Source organism: Lepus europaeus, chromosome 11 (genome assembly GCF_033115175.1).
Source record: "Lepus europaeus isolate LE1 chromosome 11, mLepTim1.pri, whole genome shotgun sequence".
Lineage (NCBI taxonomy): Eukaryota > Metazoa > Chordata > Mammalia > Lagomorpha > Leporidae > Lepus > Lepus europaeus.
Genome location: NC_084837.1, coordinates 85,774,021 through 85,792,643, shown reverse-complemented (window position 1 = coordinate 85,792,643; position 18,623 = coordinate 85,774,021). Strand labels below are relative to the sequence as shown.

At 53.6% G+C, this 18,623-nt stretch overlaps 1 protein-coding gene across 2 annotated transcripts in view; it reads left to right on the top strand.

Annotated features, from left to right (window-relative positions):
- The window catches only part of DAPK2 (death associated protein kinase 2), a 144,503-nt gene that overhangs the window by 84,202 nt on the left and 41,678 nt on the right, over positions 1 to 18,623 (top strand). For both annotated transcript variants that reach the window (XM_062204797.1, XM_062204796.1), the window contains exon 3: positions 10,052 to 10,273. In XM_062204797.1, coding sequence (XP_062060781.1) covers positions 10,052 to 10,273 — 222 coding nt within the window. The remainder of the gene's footprint in view (positions 1 to 10,051; positions 10,274 to 18,623) is intronic.

Sequence of the window (18,623 nt, the reverse complement as noted above, 5' to 3'; positions counted from 1 at the left end):
GACATGCGTCCGTACCCATATCCACACCCATGCACAGAGGCCTCTGCAGAGCCACGTGTTCCGTGTGAATTTTAGGAAAGTAGGAAGGCCTTCCGTCTCCGTGTCATTTCTCTACCTGCTCAGTGTGTGCCTAAACCTGCCACTGTTGACGCCCCTTCTTGGCCAAAGGTGCTCTGTAAATGGGAACGTGTCACCTTGGAGAGAAGTCAACCCTGGGCGATGCTTGATCACCTTATATGAATTTTGGGGGAAGATCACAAGGGATGTGTCCAGGAGAGGCAGAGGGTTCGCAGGCTGGGGATGGGGATCTTGTGGCCCTGGAGGGGAGTTGGGAGGCAGGTGTTCTGGAAGATGCACTGTTTAGTTCACCACTTGATAAGGATGACTGTGTGTCCCACAGTCAAGGGGGCACCTCAACCATCTTCTCCCTTTTCTTCTCTAAAGCATGAGTGCCTATTAGAGGTTTTACCTTTCACCCACAGTCTCTTGGGCTTTGCTCAGGTTGTGGTTCTGGCTGCTGTTTCAAGCACTGACCAAGAAGTTCATGCTGCTAAAGTTCTTTCATGAATCGAATGGACATCGAAAGTCAGGAGCTCGAGTGGTGGGAACGGTGCCTGACCCAGCTGGGCACGCCTGGCCACTTGACTGCTTCTTCTCCTTCCTGTCATTCCCACAAGGAAGAGAGGCAATGGGAAGTTCAGATTCCTGGTATTTCTCTGCAAGGAAGTGGCTATTTAACAGGGAGGAAGTGGGGTAGAGAGACGGGGACTTGGGGACACCACAGGAGAGTTTGTATAGCGTCTCCTGCCTCTTCTGTTCTCGCAGATATTTCTTTCACGTCCGTACTGTATTTCCTTTTCTTTGTGTTTCTCTGCTCTCTGCAATAGCTTGTAAGTCCTTCATGTTGTGGGGTTTCTCTTCTTTGGAGCACTTAGGACAGTGATTGGCAAATGGAGGGAGGGGCAGGCGTTTAGCACAGTGGTTAGGTTGCCGCTTGGGATGCTCATATTCCACTGGAGTGCCTGGTTTGAGTCCCAGTTTCCTGCTAATGTGCATCCCGGGAGGCAGCAGGTGATGGTTCAAGTATTTGGGCCCTTGCTCCCAGTGTGGGAGGCCCAAATTGAATTTTGGGCTCTTGGCTTCTGCCTGGCCCAGCTCTGGCTATTGTGGGTATTTGGCAAGTGAACCAGTGGATGGAAGATCTCTCTCTGTCTGTCTCTTTGTCTCTCTTGCCTTTCAAATAAAATGAAAATAAATAAAAAATTTAAAAATAAGTGAGGGATGGCAGTATAAACTAGTGAAGAGATGGATGGACAGCTGGATGGATGGGTGGGTGGGTGGGTGGGTGAGTGAGCAGATGGGCAAGTGAGCCCAGCACTGCCCCAGTAACCTGCAGGGCAGTGTCTAGAGTGAAGACCGTAGACCGAGGGAGAGATCAGAGAACACCCGGCCGTGTTGTCCCTGGAAGCCTTTCTCTGCATTGCCAAGGGCAGCTGACGCTGAGCCTAATTTATCTCATGTCTCGGACTGTGGAGCTTACCTTCATTTGACAACACCCTCCACTGTGCTTTTACTTAGAGCAGATTCCAGAAGAGGAATCAGCCCTCAGCCCGACTTGGCTCTGCTCAACAATTCCTTCCTTTCCTGTGTCTTACGGATTTTTTGGACAACAGCAGCAATACAAGCCGGAGGAAGGAAGTTAGGCTGCAGGCCAGGGAATGAAATGAGCAAACCTGTGCAAGCAGTGGCCACGGGGCAGCCAGGGCAGCCACCTGTGGTTCTGAGAACCAGGGTCATTGATAGGTCAGGCTGAAGCCCTCGGGCGACTTCTGGCTCCTGATGCTTACCCTACTGAGTTTGACTTAGAGTAACTTCTCCAAGGACCAGACACTCATTTTGAGAAGCATCCGTGTGGTCTGTTCTCCTTGTTTTAATTTATGGCTTCCCATGTCTTTCGGGTCATCCACAAGCTAGTTTCCCCAGTACACAGGCACGGTGTCCCCTGGAACTTTTGGGGTTCCATGACGCTCCTTCAGTCATCAAGGGAGACGAGTGTGGTGGGTGCGGTGCCTCTCCTGAAAAAGAAACGCTGCCTTGTATCTGCTTTTTTATTTATTTTATTTTATTTTGACAGACAGAGTTAGACAGTGAGAGAGAGAGAGAGAGACAGTGAGAAAGGTCTTCCTTCCGTTGGTTCACCACCCAAATGGCCGCTACTGCCGGTGTGTTGAGCTGATCCGAAGCCAGGAGCCAGGTGCTTCTCCTGGTCTCCCACACGGGTGCAGGGCCCAAGCACTTGGGCCATCCTCCACTGCCTTCTCTGGCCACAGCAGAAAGCTGGACTAGAAGAGGAGCAACCGGGACCAGAACTCGGTGCCCATATAGGATGCTGGCGCCACAGGCAGAGGATTAACCAAGTGAGCCACGGCGCCAGCCCCTTGTATCTGTTTTTACACATGAAATTTCTGCACGAGGTTTATTGGAGAGGAGGATCCGTACCTCCAATTTCAAAGCCATTGTCGAGAGAATGGCTGGAGGGAACTGGCTAGGTGGCCAGTCCGTTTGACGATGGGCTTGGCTCCCTGGCTGGGAGAAAAGTCCTTCCGAATGGCCGGGACTCTCTTCTGTTTGCAGGTTCTGGTGGACGCCTCTGTTGCTCCAGACCCTGCACCTGCTGCTGGCTCTGCTGTGCTTCCTGCTTCTCACCCCTTGTCTTGCCTGCCTAGTTCCTGACGTGCGGTCCACCTGGTTTTGGTAAATGTTTGTGCCTTACCATCACCTCTCTGGCCTGGAATGCTGACCTGCTTCCTGCTCCCTTCTGACAGCACTATGTTTTTTTTCACTTGATTTTGTCTTCCTGGATATCTGTTCCCTTCCTTGCTGTGACCTTGGGTGACCCAGTGTGACTGTTTTGAACTTTTTTTTTTTTTTTGACTTCTTAGATCCTGACTGTCCCTGGAGGCCCTGTTTTTTTTTTTTTTTTTTTTGTTTTTTGTTTTTTGTTTTTTTTTTTAAAGGCAGAGTGGACAGTGAGAGAGAGAGAGACAGAGAAAAAGGTCTTCCTTTGCTGTTGGTTCACCCTCCAATGGCTGCCGCGGCTGATGCATCACGCTGATCCGAAGCCAGGAGCCAGGTGCTTCTCCTGGTCTCCCATGCGGGTGCAGGGCCCAAGGACCTGGGCCATCCTCTACTGCACTCCCGGGCCATAGCAGAGAGCTGGCCTGGAAGAGGAGCAACCGGGACAGAATCCGGCGCCCCGACCGGGACTAGAACCCGGTGTGCCGGTGCTGCAGGTGGAGGATTAGCCTATTGAGCTTTTTTTTTTTTTTTTTTTAAGATTTATATATTTAATTGAGAAGAGCCAGAGAGAGAGAGAGAAGAGAGAGAGAATCTTCCATCTATTGGTTCACTCCCCAAATGGCTGCAATGGCTGGAGCTGGGCCAATCCAAAGCCTGGAGCCAGGAGCTTCTTTAGTGTCTCCCATGTGGGTGCAGGGGCCCAAGTACTTGGGCCATTTTCCACTGGCTTCCCAGGTGCATTAGCATGGAGCTAGATCTGAAGCGGGGCAGCCAGGATTCCAACTGGAACTCATATGGGATGTCGGCACTGCAGACAGTGGCTTGACCTGCTGCGCCACTGCGCCGGCCCTAGCACTGTCTACTTTTAAGCTGGGATCTGAGGGTGGAGCTGAGTGAGGTTCAAGACTTGTGCTGTCATTGGAAGATGGGGATGAAGGATTAATGGGGTGACCCAGTGGGCAGAAAGAAAGAAAAACGTGCCTTCCCGGTGACAGCGTGGTTGGCGCGGTACTCTCACACTCTTGTCTCATTTCCTTCTCATCCGCCTGGCGGTTGAGGCAGTCTTGTGTCTGTTACACACAGGAAGTGGAGGCTCAGCCTTCTATGATTTGCTAAAGACTGCAGAGCTGGATCGAACTTGACTCTCAATTCTGAACCTGGGTGACACCAGCCTTCTGTGCATGGTCATAAGAGCTCAGAAACAGGTTGGTTGCTAAACAGTGAGGAAAGGTTCTCTCTCTCTCTCTCTTTATTTTTTTTTTTGACAGAGTAGACAGTGTGAGAGAGAGACAGAGAGAAAGGTCTTCCTTTGCCGTTGGCACCCTCCAATGGCCGCCGTGGCTGGCGCGCTGCGGCCGGCGCACTGCGCTGATCCGAAGGCAGGAGCCAGGTGCTTCTCCTGGTCTCCCATGGGGTGCAAGGCCCATCTTCCACTGCACTCCTGGGCCACAGCAGAGAGCTGGCCTGGAAGAGGGGCAACCGGGACAGAATCCGGTGCTCCGACCGGGACTAGAACCTGGGGTGGCAGCGCCGCAAGGCGGAGGATTAGCCTATTGAGCCGCGGCGCCGGCCCTGAGGAAAGGTTCACATTCATGGGCATTAGGAGTGGCCTGGCTGCAGCTTGGGTAGTTGGGAAGACAGAGGAGACCAGGCAGAGGAGTGGGGAGCTCAGAGACACCATCCCAGACAGTCTGTGGCCCTGGGGTCTGGGTGGGGGCCCTCTGGGGTCAGGCTGATCTCTTCTGCCTTTGGGCCACGTTGGCTGGAGGGCCCATTTCTCCACCTGTGGGGTTGCACCTGCAGTGACTTTGCCTGGAGATCTGGAAGCATCTCTGCTCGCTAGCCCCGGCCCCGACGCTGACAGGGTAATTCCAGAGGAGTTGTGGCTCATTGTTCTCCAGGGCGGGAGAGGAACTGCAGTGGCTGCTAGGGGAAGCAGGATGGGGAACCCGACGGCCACATCCCTCTGCCGGGAACACTTCCTGTTTGAGCCCTCTCAGCTCGCGTGACATCGATTCCCGGGTTGGGCCCCTGTGCTCTGTGCAGCTCTGCCTCGGCATACCTGGGTTGGAGCAGAGACCAAGACTAGTGGGGGACCTTCCCAGCCTCCAGCGACTGGCCCGTGGTCATTGACAGAGCAGAGCAGGTTGAGATCGGCCAGGCCTCACTACAGGGAGTGGGGCCGGGGGTGCAGTGAGGGTGGCCTGCCTTGGTCCAGGCCATGAGAGCGTTATCTTTTGAGAACTTAAAACCATTAGTAAACATGTGTAAAAAGCAGTGTGCTTCTTCTAGTCACCATGTGCCAGGGACCCCAGTGCTGAGACACTGCTCCCCTCTCCTGCCCCTCGCTAGTTGGGCCAGCAGAACAAGGTGTTTGCCTCTGGGTTTGTGTCCTGGCCCTGCTCCTGCTCCCAACGTCCAAGTCACTTCACTTCTCTAAGCCTCGGTTTTCTTATCTGTAAAACAGCACCAAGAAAGATGCTTGCAAATAGTAAAAGGGAATGAGGGGTTCGCGATGTGGCTCAGCAGGTTAAGCCACCACTTGCGAGGCCGGCATCTCATATTGGAGCACTGGTTCGAGTCCTGGCTGCTCCACTTCCAATCCAGCTCCCTGCTAATGCACCTGGGAAGGCAGTGGAGGATGGCCCAAGTGCTCGGGCCCCTGCCACCCACGTGGGAGACCCATATGGTGTTCCTGGCTCCTGGCTTCAGCCTGCCCCAGTCCTGCCTCTTGTGGATATTTGGGAAGTGAACCGGTGGATGGAAGATCTGTCTCTCTCTAACTCTGCCTGTTAAATAAATAAATAAATAAATCTTTTAAAAAGAGACAGGATGCGTACAAAGTTAGCTTATGGAGAGAAAACAGGAGGTGAAGGTTGCAGAGCCCACAATATGGGCTGACATTTGGGCCACGCCCAGGGTCTCAGCACCCTTGGCAGTGAAGAGTTTGGGCAGACTTGGGCCAGGCTCCTCTGTGGTGCTCAGGAGTGGCCTGGGGTTGGGGCAGTTTCTGAGTTCTGGGAGCTGCTGTAGGTGGGCTCTTTCCACGTGACGTCCAGCAGACAACAGGAGAGCCCTCGCGGGGTGCCTGGAGAGGCCCACCTGCCGGTGCCATGGCACTTCCCCCAGAGCTGAGTGACTGAGGAGCTGCGGCTTGTTCCTGGCATAGCTGTGGGACAGTGTGCCGGGCGGGGTTGGTGTGTTGTGGACTTAACTGTCCCTCGCTAGGCCACCCTGTGGGACTTCTGCAAACTGGCCGCAGACTCCCGGGTCCCAGCACCATCACCTCCTGCATCCCTGCTGCTGGGTGGCAAAGCCCTCAGTCATTTGTGATTCTCTAAGCAGTTCCAGGAGTTGGGCCAGGCAGCTTTTATCATGCTGGGGGCTTGCCCAGGCTGCCCAGGGTGAGGGCCGGGCAGTGGCTGGGCTCTGAGAACCTGTGTCTCCTGATACCAGCCCCGAGATAGGAATTGGAGAGCGGGGGAAGGCCTTCAGTTCTGTTCCCTGTGGTGGCAGGTTCCTTAGAGCTTTCCCGTCTAGGTAAGACCTCAGGTGGCAGAAACAAGAACTGAGGGGCCAGTTCCTGCTCCAAACTTGCAATGCTTTGATGGCAGGTGCAGGCCAGGGGTGGGGCCTGCTGATGGCCGGCCTGTTGCTGTGTTAGACCCTGGATCAGGTGCTGACTGTTGCCGTACACTGCAGCATGCAGGCTTTGCGTATGAGCGTCAGTGTTCCAGTATTGGCCTGATGTTTGGGTGAGTGTGGGCAGCGCCCTCCTTTGAGGTCAGATAGCTCTCCTCTGCTCCCTCCCTGGGCGGTGCTCTGGGTGGCTCTGTCCTAACCCAGAAGGCCCTCATATCCCACCCCTTACTGGTGTTGCCTTGCTCCATGGCTTCTGCACTGCGGGCCTCCACTTCTGGCTGCAAGGCCTTCCTGGTGTGCGGACGAGGGCTGGTCACAGTCACCGCCTGCCCCCGAGTCCGCTGGTGCCCTCTGATGGATCCTGCATCTATGCATTCACTGTGGTGCAGTGTGCAGGGGGTGCCTGCAAATGTCCACTCCGACAACCCTCCCAGAGCCCAGGGGGATCGTCTGTGTTGCTCTGCAGACACATACGACAGCAGTCGGACTGCTGACTCTCAAGCCAAAGCCATGCCCATGCAGAGGCAACCCCTTGCCTGTGATCCCCCCACCCCTCTTCCCTCTCCGTGGTCGGATCAGAGAGCTGCAGGGAAGTGGAACAGCTCAGGGCACGGGGAGTGCCGGTAGCAGCAATGGCGTGGTTTCACCCTCTGTGAAATGGAGACAGCAAGAGGGCTGCTGCCCTCCAGGGTCACCCCGGGGACGTTCAGATTTCCGCCTCTCCGGGAGCGAGCGCCACCCGCCAGTAGATTTAAAATTCCCAGGGTGACTCCTGTGTTCGGGCAGCAGTGAGAACCACTGCTCTGGGAGCAAGAGTTGGCTAATTGCTTAGGACAGTCATAGCCCTGGCTACACGCCCCAGGCCATTTCACTCTTGCTTGGCCTTCCCACGAGCCATTTATTAGTCCTGACTCTAAGCCAGCGTCACGGATATGTCCAGTCTTCACAGTGGTCTAGCAGGGAGTCATATACCCATTTTACAAATGAGAAGACTGATGCTCAGGGCAGGTATAGACTTGCCGTCCCAGGTGATGGCACAAGTCCCTGAGGCCGGACCTGTTTCTCCTTGAAGCCTGCAAGCCTTGTGTCCCAGGGGCTGCGCCTGTGAGAGGGTGGTAATGCCCAAGGCAAGGGGGAACCCGGCCAGGGACATTGGCTCTTATGGAGGCCCCTCCAACATGAAGAGCTGCCGAGTGAGTGGTGTCGCCTGGTATGTGGCTCCCACTCTCAAAAAATACCTCCTTCTGGAAGGAGGCGGAATGGCTTTGCGCACACACACACCTCCCCCTCCCCGCCCGCCCCCCTCCCCTCTCATGGCTGCAGCTGCTCTCACAGAGAGAAAGCTTGGGGCAGCAAAAACAAACACTGTCTGCATTCTGAGAGTGTGAGGAATTTTTGAGGTGTGTGATAGAGAAAAATGCCGGTTTCCCTTCTTTTTTTATAGCTTTTTAAAAATTTTTATTTTATTTTATTTTATTTTATTTTGACAGGCAGAGTTAGACAGTGAGAGAGAGAGAGAGAAAGAGAGAGAGAGTTGTAGACTGAGAGAGAGACAGAGAGAAAGATCTTCCTTCTGTTGGTTCATCCCCCAAATGGCCATTATGGCCAGTGCACTGTGCTGATCCGAAGCCAGGAGCCAGGTGCTTCCTCCTGGTCTCCCATGTGGGTGCAGGAGCCCAAGGACTTGGGCCATCCTCCACTGCCTTCCCAGGCCACAGCAGAGAGCTGGACTGGAAGAGGAGCAACCGGGACAGAAACAGAATCCGGTGCCCCGACCGGGACTAGAACCTGGGGTACTGGCGCTGCAGGCGGAGGATTAGCCTAGTGAGCTGCGGCGCTGGCCCGGTTTCCCTTCTAAGGCACAGGCCAGCTGTGTCAAGATGGCCTGATCTGTTCATCAGCCCCTTTGTGGTCCAGACACCATCAACAGAGGGCAGGGCTGAGAGCTGGACCGCCGGGCGCTGGGCCTGTCCCCAGAGCACAGCGGGTGCCAGCTGCCCGTGTGTCCTGGGAGCGGAACCTCGCCACTTCAAACCCTTTAACTCTGCTGCCCCCACCAGCCGGGTGCACCCTCGTGCTGCCGTGGACAGGCTGTGGAACTGACACGCCAGGCCCTGCCAGCTGCAGCCCCCTGGGAGAGGGGAGGGAGGGAGAGTTCAGGAGCATGGCTGCCCTGACGCTTAGACCTGCGGCCGCCTGGGGCTGGAAGGTTTGTCAAGGGTTTGCTGGCACCTGCTAAGGGATCTGATGTCCCCAAGGCCCAAAGGCTTTGCTGTCCAGCACACAGCAGATGCTTAGACCATTCTGAGTGGATGGAGGAGGAGAGAATGAGTTCAGGTTGGTGACATCTCAAAAGCAGATGCCATCACAAGTTATTGGAGTGTTGGTGAATCTGTGTGGTGTGTTCAAACAATTCGTGAAAAATGCATCCTATGAAAAAACTGCATGGATTTCACTTTTTCTGGCCCCAAAGGAAACTTCTCTTTGAGTTCTGTTTCCATGAACTTTTTGAAGCACGCCCGTATTCTTTGCTTGCTCAACTTGACTTTCTGGTTGTGGTTGTCACTCAGGTTGTCTTGAAGACAGTCTCTCTGAAGGTTCTTCTGATAATGGTATGGTCCTGATGCTGGGCTGTTTTCTGAGGTTGGAGCAGACACCCAGGGCCCTCAATGGGGGTCACATGAACCCCAGGCCACTCAAAGTCCATCCTTAGCCTGGACTCTGGTGGCCCCTTATGGAGCCTTTACATTGAGCCATGAACTTTCTGAGCAGTGGCTATTTGGGGTGGCATTTAAGTGGGGGCCAAGGTGGAAATGGTGGAAGGGGAGTGTGGGGACCCCAGGACAGGTGAACACTGGCAGTCCCCAGGGACTTACCTCCGCCCTGCTGGTTGCCTGGCCTGGGATGGAGAGGCAGACAGTGGCTGCCCTGGGCGTGGGCAGTCCTTAGAGCACTCAGGGTTGCTGGCTCAGGGCTGTCGGTCCCTGGAGTGATGGGTTCCCAGGCCTAGCCTGGGGGCCAGTGCCTGAACTGATGAAGCGCGGTCTTGAGTCCAGTAGCTGTCTTTGAGGCGGTGGACAGTGAGGTGGGCTGGCTTTGAGGCCTGGCTCTGCCATGGCTCCTGTGATGACCTCAGGTGTGTCATCTGGCCTCCCTTGGGCCTTGGTTTCCTGGTTTCACAGCCCCTACGCTCACACCAGTCCTCTCACTAGGGTGACTTCTCCCTCTGATGGTCAACCTTGCGAGGCTGCTTCTGCCACAACCCACAGTCCAGGCTGCTTCTGGACATTGTGTTGTCATCGGGGGGACACTAGACTTGGAGTCCAGCTGAGGCTTTGCTAGGACAAGGTGGTCGCAGGCTGACCAAGTGCATCACCTTCCAGGGACCCAGTGAAAGGTCAAGGATTCCTAGGCAAGGAAGGGAGGCCCGGTACTCAGCCCAGCCCAGTCCTGGCTTGTTGGCCATGTGCAGATGCTGGCTGGTGGCGTGATCTGTCCTGTCCTGGGTGTGACCTTGAATCAGCGTGGCCTGTTGGTTGAGAGAGAGGGAGAGGCCACCTGCCCGACAGCCACAGTGGCGTTCTCACCATGCGCGTCTGTGTGCCCACAGCGGCCAGTTCGCCATCGTGAAGAAGTGCCGGGAGAAGAGCACGGGGCTCGAGTATGCAGCCAAGTTCATCAAGAAGCGGCAGAGCCGGGCCAGCCGGCGGGGCGTGTGCCGGGAGGAGATCGAGCGGGAAGTGAGCATCCTGCGGCAGGTGCTGCACCCCAACATCATCACGCTGCACGACGTCTATGAGAACCGCACCGACGTGGTGCTCATCCTCGAGCTGTGAGTGGGGCAGCAGGGACAGGCAGGGGGAGGCGGTGCCAGCCCCAGGCCCGGGAGGGCAGCAGCAGCACCCAGACCGAAGGTTGGCCTCGAGAGAGGGTGCCAGTGGCGGGCGGTTTCCCTCTGCCTCAGTGGCCCCTAGTTCTCCATTTGGATCTGGGCCAGAAGAGGGTGGGGCCTGCTGGATCACAAGGGTAGAGGGCAGTGGTCCAAGTTCTGGCTTCCACTATGCCCTGGGGACCAAAGGGAATAGACACCAGTCCTCCCCTGATGGGAGGGGTGGAGTGGGGTTGGTGGGAGGCAGGAAGGGGCTGCAGGAAGGGATCTGTTCTATGAGGAGGGGAGGAGCCAACAGCTCCTAGGGCTCTATACAGCCCTGCTCCAGCCTTTCCCTGGGGAAAACCCACTGCACCTGTGCTTTGTCCAACGCCTCTGTTAGTTTCACCATAGCTGCTGTTTAGAGAGCCCCACTAGAAGCTGAGCCGTCTGAGCAGTGCTGTGTCTTTGTCATCTTGCTCTGGCCGTGACAGACGGTGATGAGGGAGGCGTCTCACTAGCACTGTGCTCAGCACTCCTGTTTCTTTCTTCAATCCTCCCAACCATGCTGTCATACAAATGCTCTTCTTACCCCCGTTCTACAGATGAGAACACTGAGGGACCAGGGCACTTACAAGATCCCATAGTCTGGAGGTGGCAGGGCCAGGACTGGGGTCAGCACAGCTTGTGTACACAGCTGTGAGTGCAGGGTAGGCTGGCCTTATAGCTGGTCTAGCCAGGGGAGACCTCACAGCGTTCAGCAGAATAGGGAAAGGTGATACTCGGACCACAGGGGTGGGGTGGCCACCCTGGTGAGCTGAATGTATTGTTGTGGAACAGACAGGTGGGGCTTCCACAGAAAGTAGTTGGGGTGGAGCTGTGGTACAAGACAGTAGCTGTGTCCAATCAAGCAGCCAGACTCCGTATTAATGTTCTGAGGGGTGGGCATTTAGTATGAAGGTTAGGGTGCTACCTGGGACACCTGCCTCCCAAGACAGAGTGCCTGGGTTCAGGTCCCCACACCACTTCCAGTCCAGTCTCTGGATTGGCCTGGCCGATCTCCAGATGTTGTGGGCATCTGGGGAGTGAACCAGCGGATGGAAGATCTTTCTCTCAGTCTCTCTCTCTCTCTCTCTTACTCTGCCTTTCAAATAAAATAAATTTAAACAAAAGAAGGTATGAGGGGAGCCTTCAAATAGTTGAAGAGATGTTTGGAGTCCCTTAAGCATGTGTGCACCTGCCAGTTCGCAGGGGGATGGTGGCATTTGTCTCAGCAGCCCCTGATTTTGTGATCTTGAGCAAAGTCACCCCACCCCCTGAGCTTCAGATCTCGTCTATAAACCATGTAGCCATCCTTACCCAACCCTCAGATTGGGGGCCACCTGACATTTGAAATCATTCTATCCCGGGCTTGGCAGGGTGCAGAATGAAGTAGCAGATAGGCATTTGTGTACTCTTGTGTGTGACTCTTTAAAAAAAAAAACAAAGATTTATTTATTTATTTATTTATTTGAAAGGCAGAGTTACAGAGAGGCAGAGGCAGAGAGGCAGAGGCAGAGAGAGAGAGAGAGAGAGAGAGGTCTTCCATCTGTTTGTTCACTCCTGCAATGGCCAGAGCTGAGCTGAGCTGATCCGAAGCCAGGAGCTTCTTCCGGGTCTCCCACATGGGTGCAGGGGCCCAAGGACCTGGGCCATCTTCTGCTTTCCCAGGCCATAGCAGAGAGCTGGATCAGAAGTGGAGCAGCCAGGACTCGAACTGGTGCCCTTATGGGATGCTGGCACTGCAGGTGGCGGCTTTGCCTGCTATGCCACAGTGCCGGCCCCAGTTGTGTGTGACTGTTAACGTCATCCAGCCCAGGGCTGAAATGTGTAGAAATGTGCTCGCCTCTTCCCCAGTTCCCAGCGCTCCCCACATTTCTCCTGTGGACCTCTTGGCCGGATGTACTGGTCTGTGCTTGTACCTGCCTGACGCAGACAGTGGGGTCCCCCAGGTGTGGCCAGCCCGAGGTGTGGCATGCACAGTTGGTATCCTGATTGCCAGCACAGTGACAAACCCCACGATGCTGGAAAGGCCACACCACTTCTCTAAACTCTACTGTTAAAAAACAAACAAACAAACACAAATTCATAGGAACTAAAAGAAATTACATGCATAACCCTCCCATAAAACACAGCTCTTTCTCTTCCGGTGGCTCCTCCCAGCTTTATTTGTATACAATCATTGTCCAGTTTCTTGCTGTTCTTTCCCTCCAGTTAATGCAATTCCATAAATAGCCTTTTCTCTTTTACCTGACTGTCCCGTGTTTTATTGATTTGTCTGCCAATACTGGGTCCCTGTTGTTGGACATTGGTTTGTATTGCCCATCATTTCACCATTACAAATTCTGCTGGGAAGCAATTTTCTTCCCACAAGGTTGGCTCATTTTTCTTCTGAATTCTTTTATCTAAATCCCCAGGAGGGACTAGGTCAAAGGCAGATGTTTTTAGGGCTTCCGATAGTTTTGCTTTCAAACACTGGTGTTGGTTAACCAGGGCTGCCTCTAACATAGGTGTGTTTTTATTTGCCACCAATTGTGCCAGCCCCTGGGTCACTGGTTTTGAAACATGTTTCATTACTTACTGATCTTTATGGCTGTTCTTTGATGGTGTGCTTATGTTTTAATTATTGGGGAAATTGCCCGCTTTGCTTGTGTGTGGATCTCAGGAGTGGGGTTTGGGGTGCTCTGAGGATGTTCCTGAGGTCCTCAGGGGCTCAGAAGAGGCCCCCAGTTATGTGCACACTTCTCACTCAGCAGCCCCGCTACGCCTCCCCTGACATCCGTCCTCACACGGGGGCTCCTGTGCCTGGCTTGGGCTGCTGGCCCATTGAGTTCTGTCTGTTCAGTTACAGTTTTGTTTTAAGATTTTATTCTGGGCCCAGCACTGTGGCATAGCAGGTGAAGGACCTGCAATGCTGGCATCCCATATAAAGGGGATGCCAGCTTCACCATTTCCTATCCAGATCCTTGCTGGGGCGCCTATGAAGCCCAAGTTCTTGGGCCCCTGCACCTATGTGGGAGACCCAGAGGAAGCTCCTGGCTCCTGGCTTCAGATTGGCCCAGCCTTAGCCATTGCGGTCATTTGGGGAATGAACTAGCAGATGGAAGATTTCTTTCTCTGTCTCTGTCTCTCCTTCCCTCTCTTTCTCTGTCTAACTCTACTTTTCAAATAACAATAAACAAATCTTTAAAAAAGGATTTTATTCTATTTATTTGAAAGGCAGAGCAACAGAGAGGGGAAGAGACAGAGAGAGACCTTCCATGTGCAATAGCCAGATCGGGGCCAGGCCAAAGCCAGGAGCCCAAGGACTTGGACCATCCTCTGTTGCTTTTTTTTTTTTTAAAAGATTTATTTATTTATTTGAAAGGAAGAGTTACACACAGAGAGAAGGAGAGGCAGAGGCAGAGAGAGAGGTCTTCCATCTACTGGTTCACTCTCTAATTGTCCACAACAGCTGGAGTTGTGCCGATCCGAAGCCAGGATGACTTGGGCCATCTTCCACTGCTTTCCCAGGCCATAGCAGAGTTGGATCAGAAGTGGAGCAGCCAGGACTTGAGCCGGTGCCCATATGGGATACTGGCTCTGCAGGTGGTGGCTTTACCTGCTACACCACAGAACCAGCCCCACTCTGTTGCTTTTTCAGGCACATTATTCTGATTGGAAGCAGGCAGCCAGGACTCAAACCTGCCCTCCAATATAGGTTGTTGGCATTGCAAATGGTGGCTTAACCTACTGTGCCACCATACCAGCCCCCATCAGTGCCTGCCTCCTCCTCTCCATCCAAGCCATCTCACTACCCTCAGAGTGCCTGCCTCGGGAGTGCTCGAAGGGTATATGAAATTAGACCCAAACTTGCCAAGACTGTGCCTGAACACCTGTGGCCAGGGTCTGGGGTGGAGGGGTCTCCCAGGAGAGGCGTTAAATGATGGGGCTTTGTGCTTGGATTTGGTGACTCCTATCCGGCTGATCAGAAGTCTTGGGCCTCCCGGGCCTCCCTGGGACCTGACGGGTTAGTGGTTGCCCCATACTTGAACGTGAGCACGAACAGCCGCCCACTCAGCTGAAACCTATTCAGCCTCGGGTTTTAAGCAGAGCCTACCCTCTAGCAACTGTTGTTCTGCCTTCTGCTGTTCACGAGGACATGACCAGCCTTGATTTAAATCCCTTTCAGCTGCTGTTATCCCAGCTGCACCCTCCTTAGAAGCAGCTGCCGCTGGTCGTGCCGACCATGGTCAGGTCATTAGCCTGATTGGAAGCAGGCAGACGGGGCTCAGGCAGGCAGGGTTGGGCAGGATTGAGTTGTTCAGACAAGGTAGAGAGAATGTGTTCAGAATCTCAGTAGGCTAACTTGTGCTGCAAGTGGCCATCACCCTGAAAGATGCAAGTGAGACCTGTAGGAGCTTGGGCTTCATGGGAGACCCTGACTGCTCTGGGGCCTCCCCGGCTTTGAGCTTGTGGAAAGCAATGCCCTGGCTGGGTGCTGCTGCTTCTCCGAATCAAACCCAGCTTTCTGGGCTCCGGCAGCCCCGGCCACATCCTTCCCCCATCGCTGCTCACTCCCAGCAGAGTTCCAGCAGGCAGACCCACCTGCAGGGAGCACCGGGGCCGTGCTCAGAGCTCCTGGGAGCACTCCCAGAAGGGAGGCGGCCAGGCTGTTAGGGTTTGCTTTTCTCCTTTAGGCTGAAGAGACGTGGGATATGAGAGGAAAGGCGTGTGGAAGGAGATGGGGTGGGATTCAGCCTCGGGCCTTAGCTCTGGGGAGGTCTTGGTAGAAACCGTAGTGGGAGAAAGGAAGGAAAACCATGCAAAGAGGCAGCTGATCTTGGGTGCGGAGGCCCCCAGCTGGGCACCCAGGGCTCCAGCAGTTACTTGGGCAGGCTCCTGCCTTTCTCAGTCTCTGTGGGAGACGGAAGGGCCAGGAGCCACGTGGCTCCCCCTTTGTTAGCCCAAGGAGACCATGTCTTTTCAGGTCTCCTGCCTAGCTCACACCTTTAAGCAGATGGCAGGTTACCACCTCACAAAGCCCTTAGCCAGCAGGGACCTCATGTCTGTGGCTTTGGGTGATAGAATATCTCTCCAGGGTAGCCATCATCTTCTATATTGGTGCAGCGTTTTACTTACAGTAGGACTGCTGGGATTTCCCCAGGATCACAGCCTTGTTCAACCTGGGCTAGGAGGACAGGGGCAAGCCTGGGTCTGTGTGTTGCAACCGGGCACTGTGGACTTGGAAATTCACAAAGGACTCTGCACAGGTCTCTTGCAAATGCCAAGGCTTCGCTCTCCATGTGACATGGAACATTCTATGTCGTGTTGACACTTTCAGCGTTTTGTTTCTTCCCTCTCTTCTTTATTCCACAAGGTCCTGTTGAGGGTCTTTTTCGCACTAGGGACCAGGGAAGTCAAAATGATGTAGCAGGGGAGAGAGAGACAATAAGGAAGCCGAGGGTGGCGAGGCCATGGATGTAGCTGAGCAGGGATGTCGGAGGACTGCCCAGTGCCTGGGCTGGCCTTGACGCACTCCTGTTTGCATCAGCGTCTCAGGCTTTGCAACACGGAAGGAGCACAGGTGGAGGGACATGTGCTGGACTGGGTTGAGAAGATCTGGGTCTAAAGCCTGGGTCTGCTGCCTCCTGGCTGTGTGACCTTAGGCAAGCCATTGCTCTCTCTGTGCCTGTTTCCTCGTCTGACACACGGGGACCTCCGTCTCCCTCTTGGGGTGGATGTGAGGCTGTAGTGAGGCAATGTTTGGGAAAGCAGCTCGTGCAGGTGGCAAAGCTGAACTCTAAGGCAGCCCCTTGGCCCCCTCTGCCACTTCTGGCAATGACAGGTGCTGAGCTCATTGCCTTTATCAGGGGCCTCTGATTCAAGATTCCTCCCACTCCCAGCCCCACCCGGAAGGTGGCACGAAACAGTTTCTTTGTCCTGTTTCACAAGAAAAGCTGAGCCCTGGAACTCCCACACGCCCCACCCTAAGGTATAGGCTGAGGCCACTGTGCTGGCCCTTTGACCCCAGCCTGCAAAGCAGACTCAAGGTTACTGCTTCCACAGCTGCAAGGCGCTCCAGCTGCCAAACCCTGCCCCAGGTGGGGGTGGGGCACAGGATGACCTCACCCATGAGACGCTGGGGAAACAGCGCAGCAGCCTTGGCCTCCACACCAAGGCAGCCACTGCAGGCCTCAACTCATCCAGCGCTCTCTAAGGTTCCAGCAGTCGGTACCCTCCAAGGGGCCGCCTCAGCTCACTCTCTGCACCCTTCCATCTTCCCCTTCTCTCCTTTAGCCTCCTCTTTTATGACTTGTTGGAAAAACGAAGTCATTTGTCCTGTTGATTATCTCATAGTCTAGATTTGACATATTCCTTCCTCATGGGATTTTTTTAAAGATTATTTGAAAGGTATAGTGAGAGAGAGAGAGAGAGAGAGAATCTTCCATTTGCTATTGGTTTATTCCCCAAAAGGCCACCATTGCCAGAGCTGGGCCAGCCCAGAGTCAGGAACCAGGAACTCCAACAACATGGGTGGCAGGAGCCCAACACTTGGGCCACCTTCTGTTGCCATCCCAAGCACACTAGCAGGATGCTGGACTGGAAGCAGAGTTGCGGAGACTTGAACCAGCGTCCCGATATGGGATGCTGGTGTTGTAAGCAGTGGCTTAGCCTGCTGCTCCACACCTCCAGCTGTTATGCTGTTATCTAACTTGTTACTCCAGCCCCTGCATCTCCTATAAACTGGTGGCTGGGTCTAAAGGAGAGCCCCTTCCTGCTGCCCGACAGAAAAGTAATTCGAACCACATATGTAACTTACAATTTTCTCAGAGCCAAGTTGAATTAGTAAAAGGAAATAAGTGAATCAATTGCAATAATATAATTTAATCAGATATAAACAAAGTATTATTTAATATGTAATATCAATATAAATTTATTGGGATATTCTACTTTTTTTTCTTCATACTATGTATAAAGAAAATTTCTTCAAAATCTGGTGAGCATTTTACATTATAGCCTATCTCAACTTGTATGTAACTCTGGGGTTAAAGCAAAATGCACGCCGGTGCTGCGGCTCACTTGGCTAATCCTTCACCTGCGGCACCGGCACACCGGGTTCTAGTCCTGGTTGGGGCGCTGATTCTTCCAGTGCAGCTCTCTGCTATGGCCCAGGAGTGCAGTGGAGGATGGCCCAGGTCCTTGGGCCCTGCACCCGCATGGGAGACCAGGAGGAAGTACCTGGATCCTGGCTTGGGATTGGCACAGCGCGCTGGCTGTAGCGGCCATTTGGGGGGTGAACCAATGGAAGGAAGACCTTTCTCTCTGTCTCTCTCTCTCACTGTCTCTGTTGTCAAAAAAAAAAAAAAAAAAAAAAAAAAAAAAAAAAGCAAAATGCAGTCCTACCAAAAGAATTATGTTATGTTTGTTTAATGGAAAATTGTTTTATTCCACTTCAGTTTTTAAAGTAAAACTAAATCATTAAAATTTTTTCTTGAGAGTACTCCTATCTGCTGGTTCTCTCCCTAAATGGCCACAACAGCCAGGGATAGGATGGGCGAAAGCTGAGAGTTGGGAAGTCAACCCAGGTCTCCCATGTGGTCAACAGGAACCCAACTACTTGAGCCATCACCACTGCCACCTGGGGTCTGCATTAGCAAGAAGCTAGAACCAAGGATTAAATCCAGGCACTCTGATGTGTGACTCAGGCATCCTAACAGGTGTCTTAATTGTGAGGCCAAATGCCCATCCATAAATTGAATTTAAAGTTAAGTTTCTGGGGCCTGGTGTTGTGGTGCAGTGGTTAAGCTGCAGCCTGCAATGCTGCATTCCATATCAGAGTGCCAACGTGAGTCCTAGCTGCTCTGCTTCTGATCCAGTTTCCTGCTAATGCGCCTGGGACAGCAATGGAAGATGGCTCAAGTGCTATCCCTGTGGGAGACCTGGCCCAGCCCTGGTTTTTGCAGCCATGTGGGGGAATAAATCAGTGGATGGAAGATCTGTCCCTCTGACATCCTCTCTCTCTCTCTCGCTCTCTCTCTGTCACTCTGCCTTTAAAATAAATAAGTCTTAAAAAATAAAATTCCATTCCTCCATGCACTAGCCATTTTTTCAAAGTGCCCAGAAGCCGCTTGGGCTAGTGGTCACTGCACTGGGCAGCCTGTATATGGGACATTCCCACCACTGGCGAACCTTCTGTTGACTGCATTGACCACGAGGCTTAGGCAGACTTAGGTCCAGCTTTTTAGGTCACAGTGGGTGCTGCTGAGGCCTTCATGCTGTGCCACATCGTGTC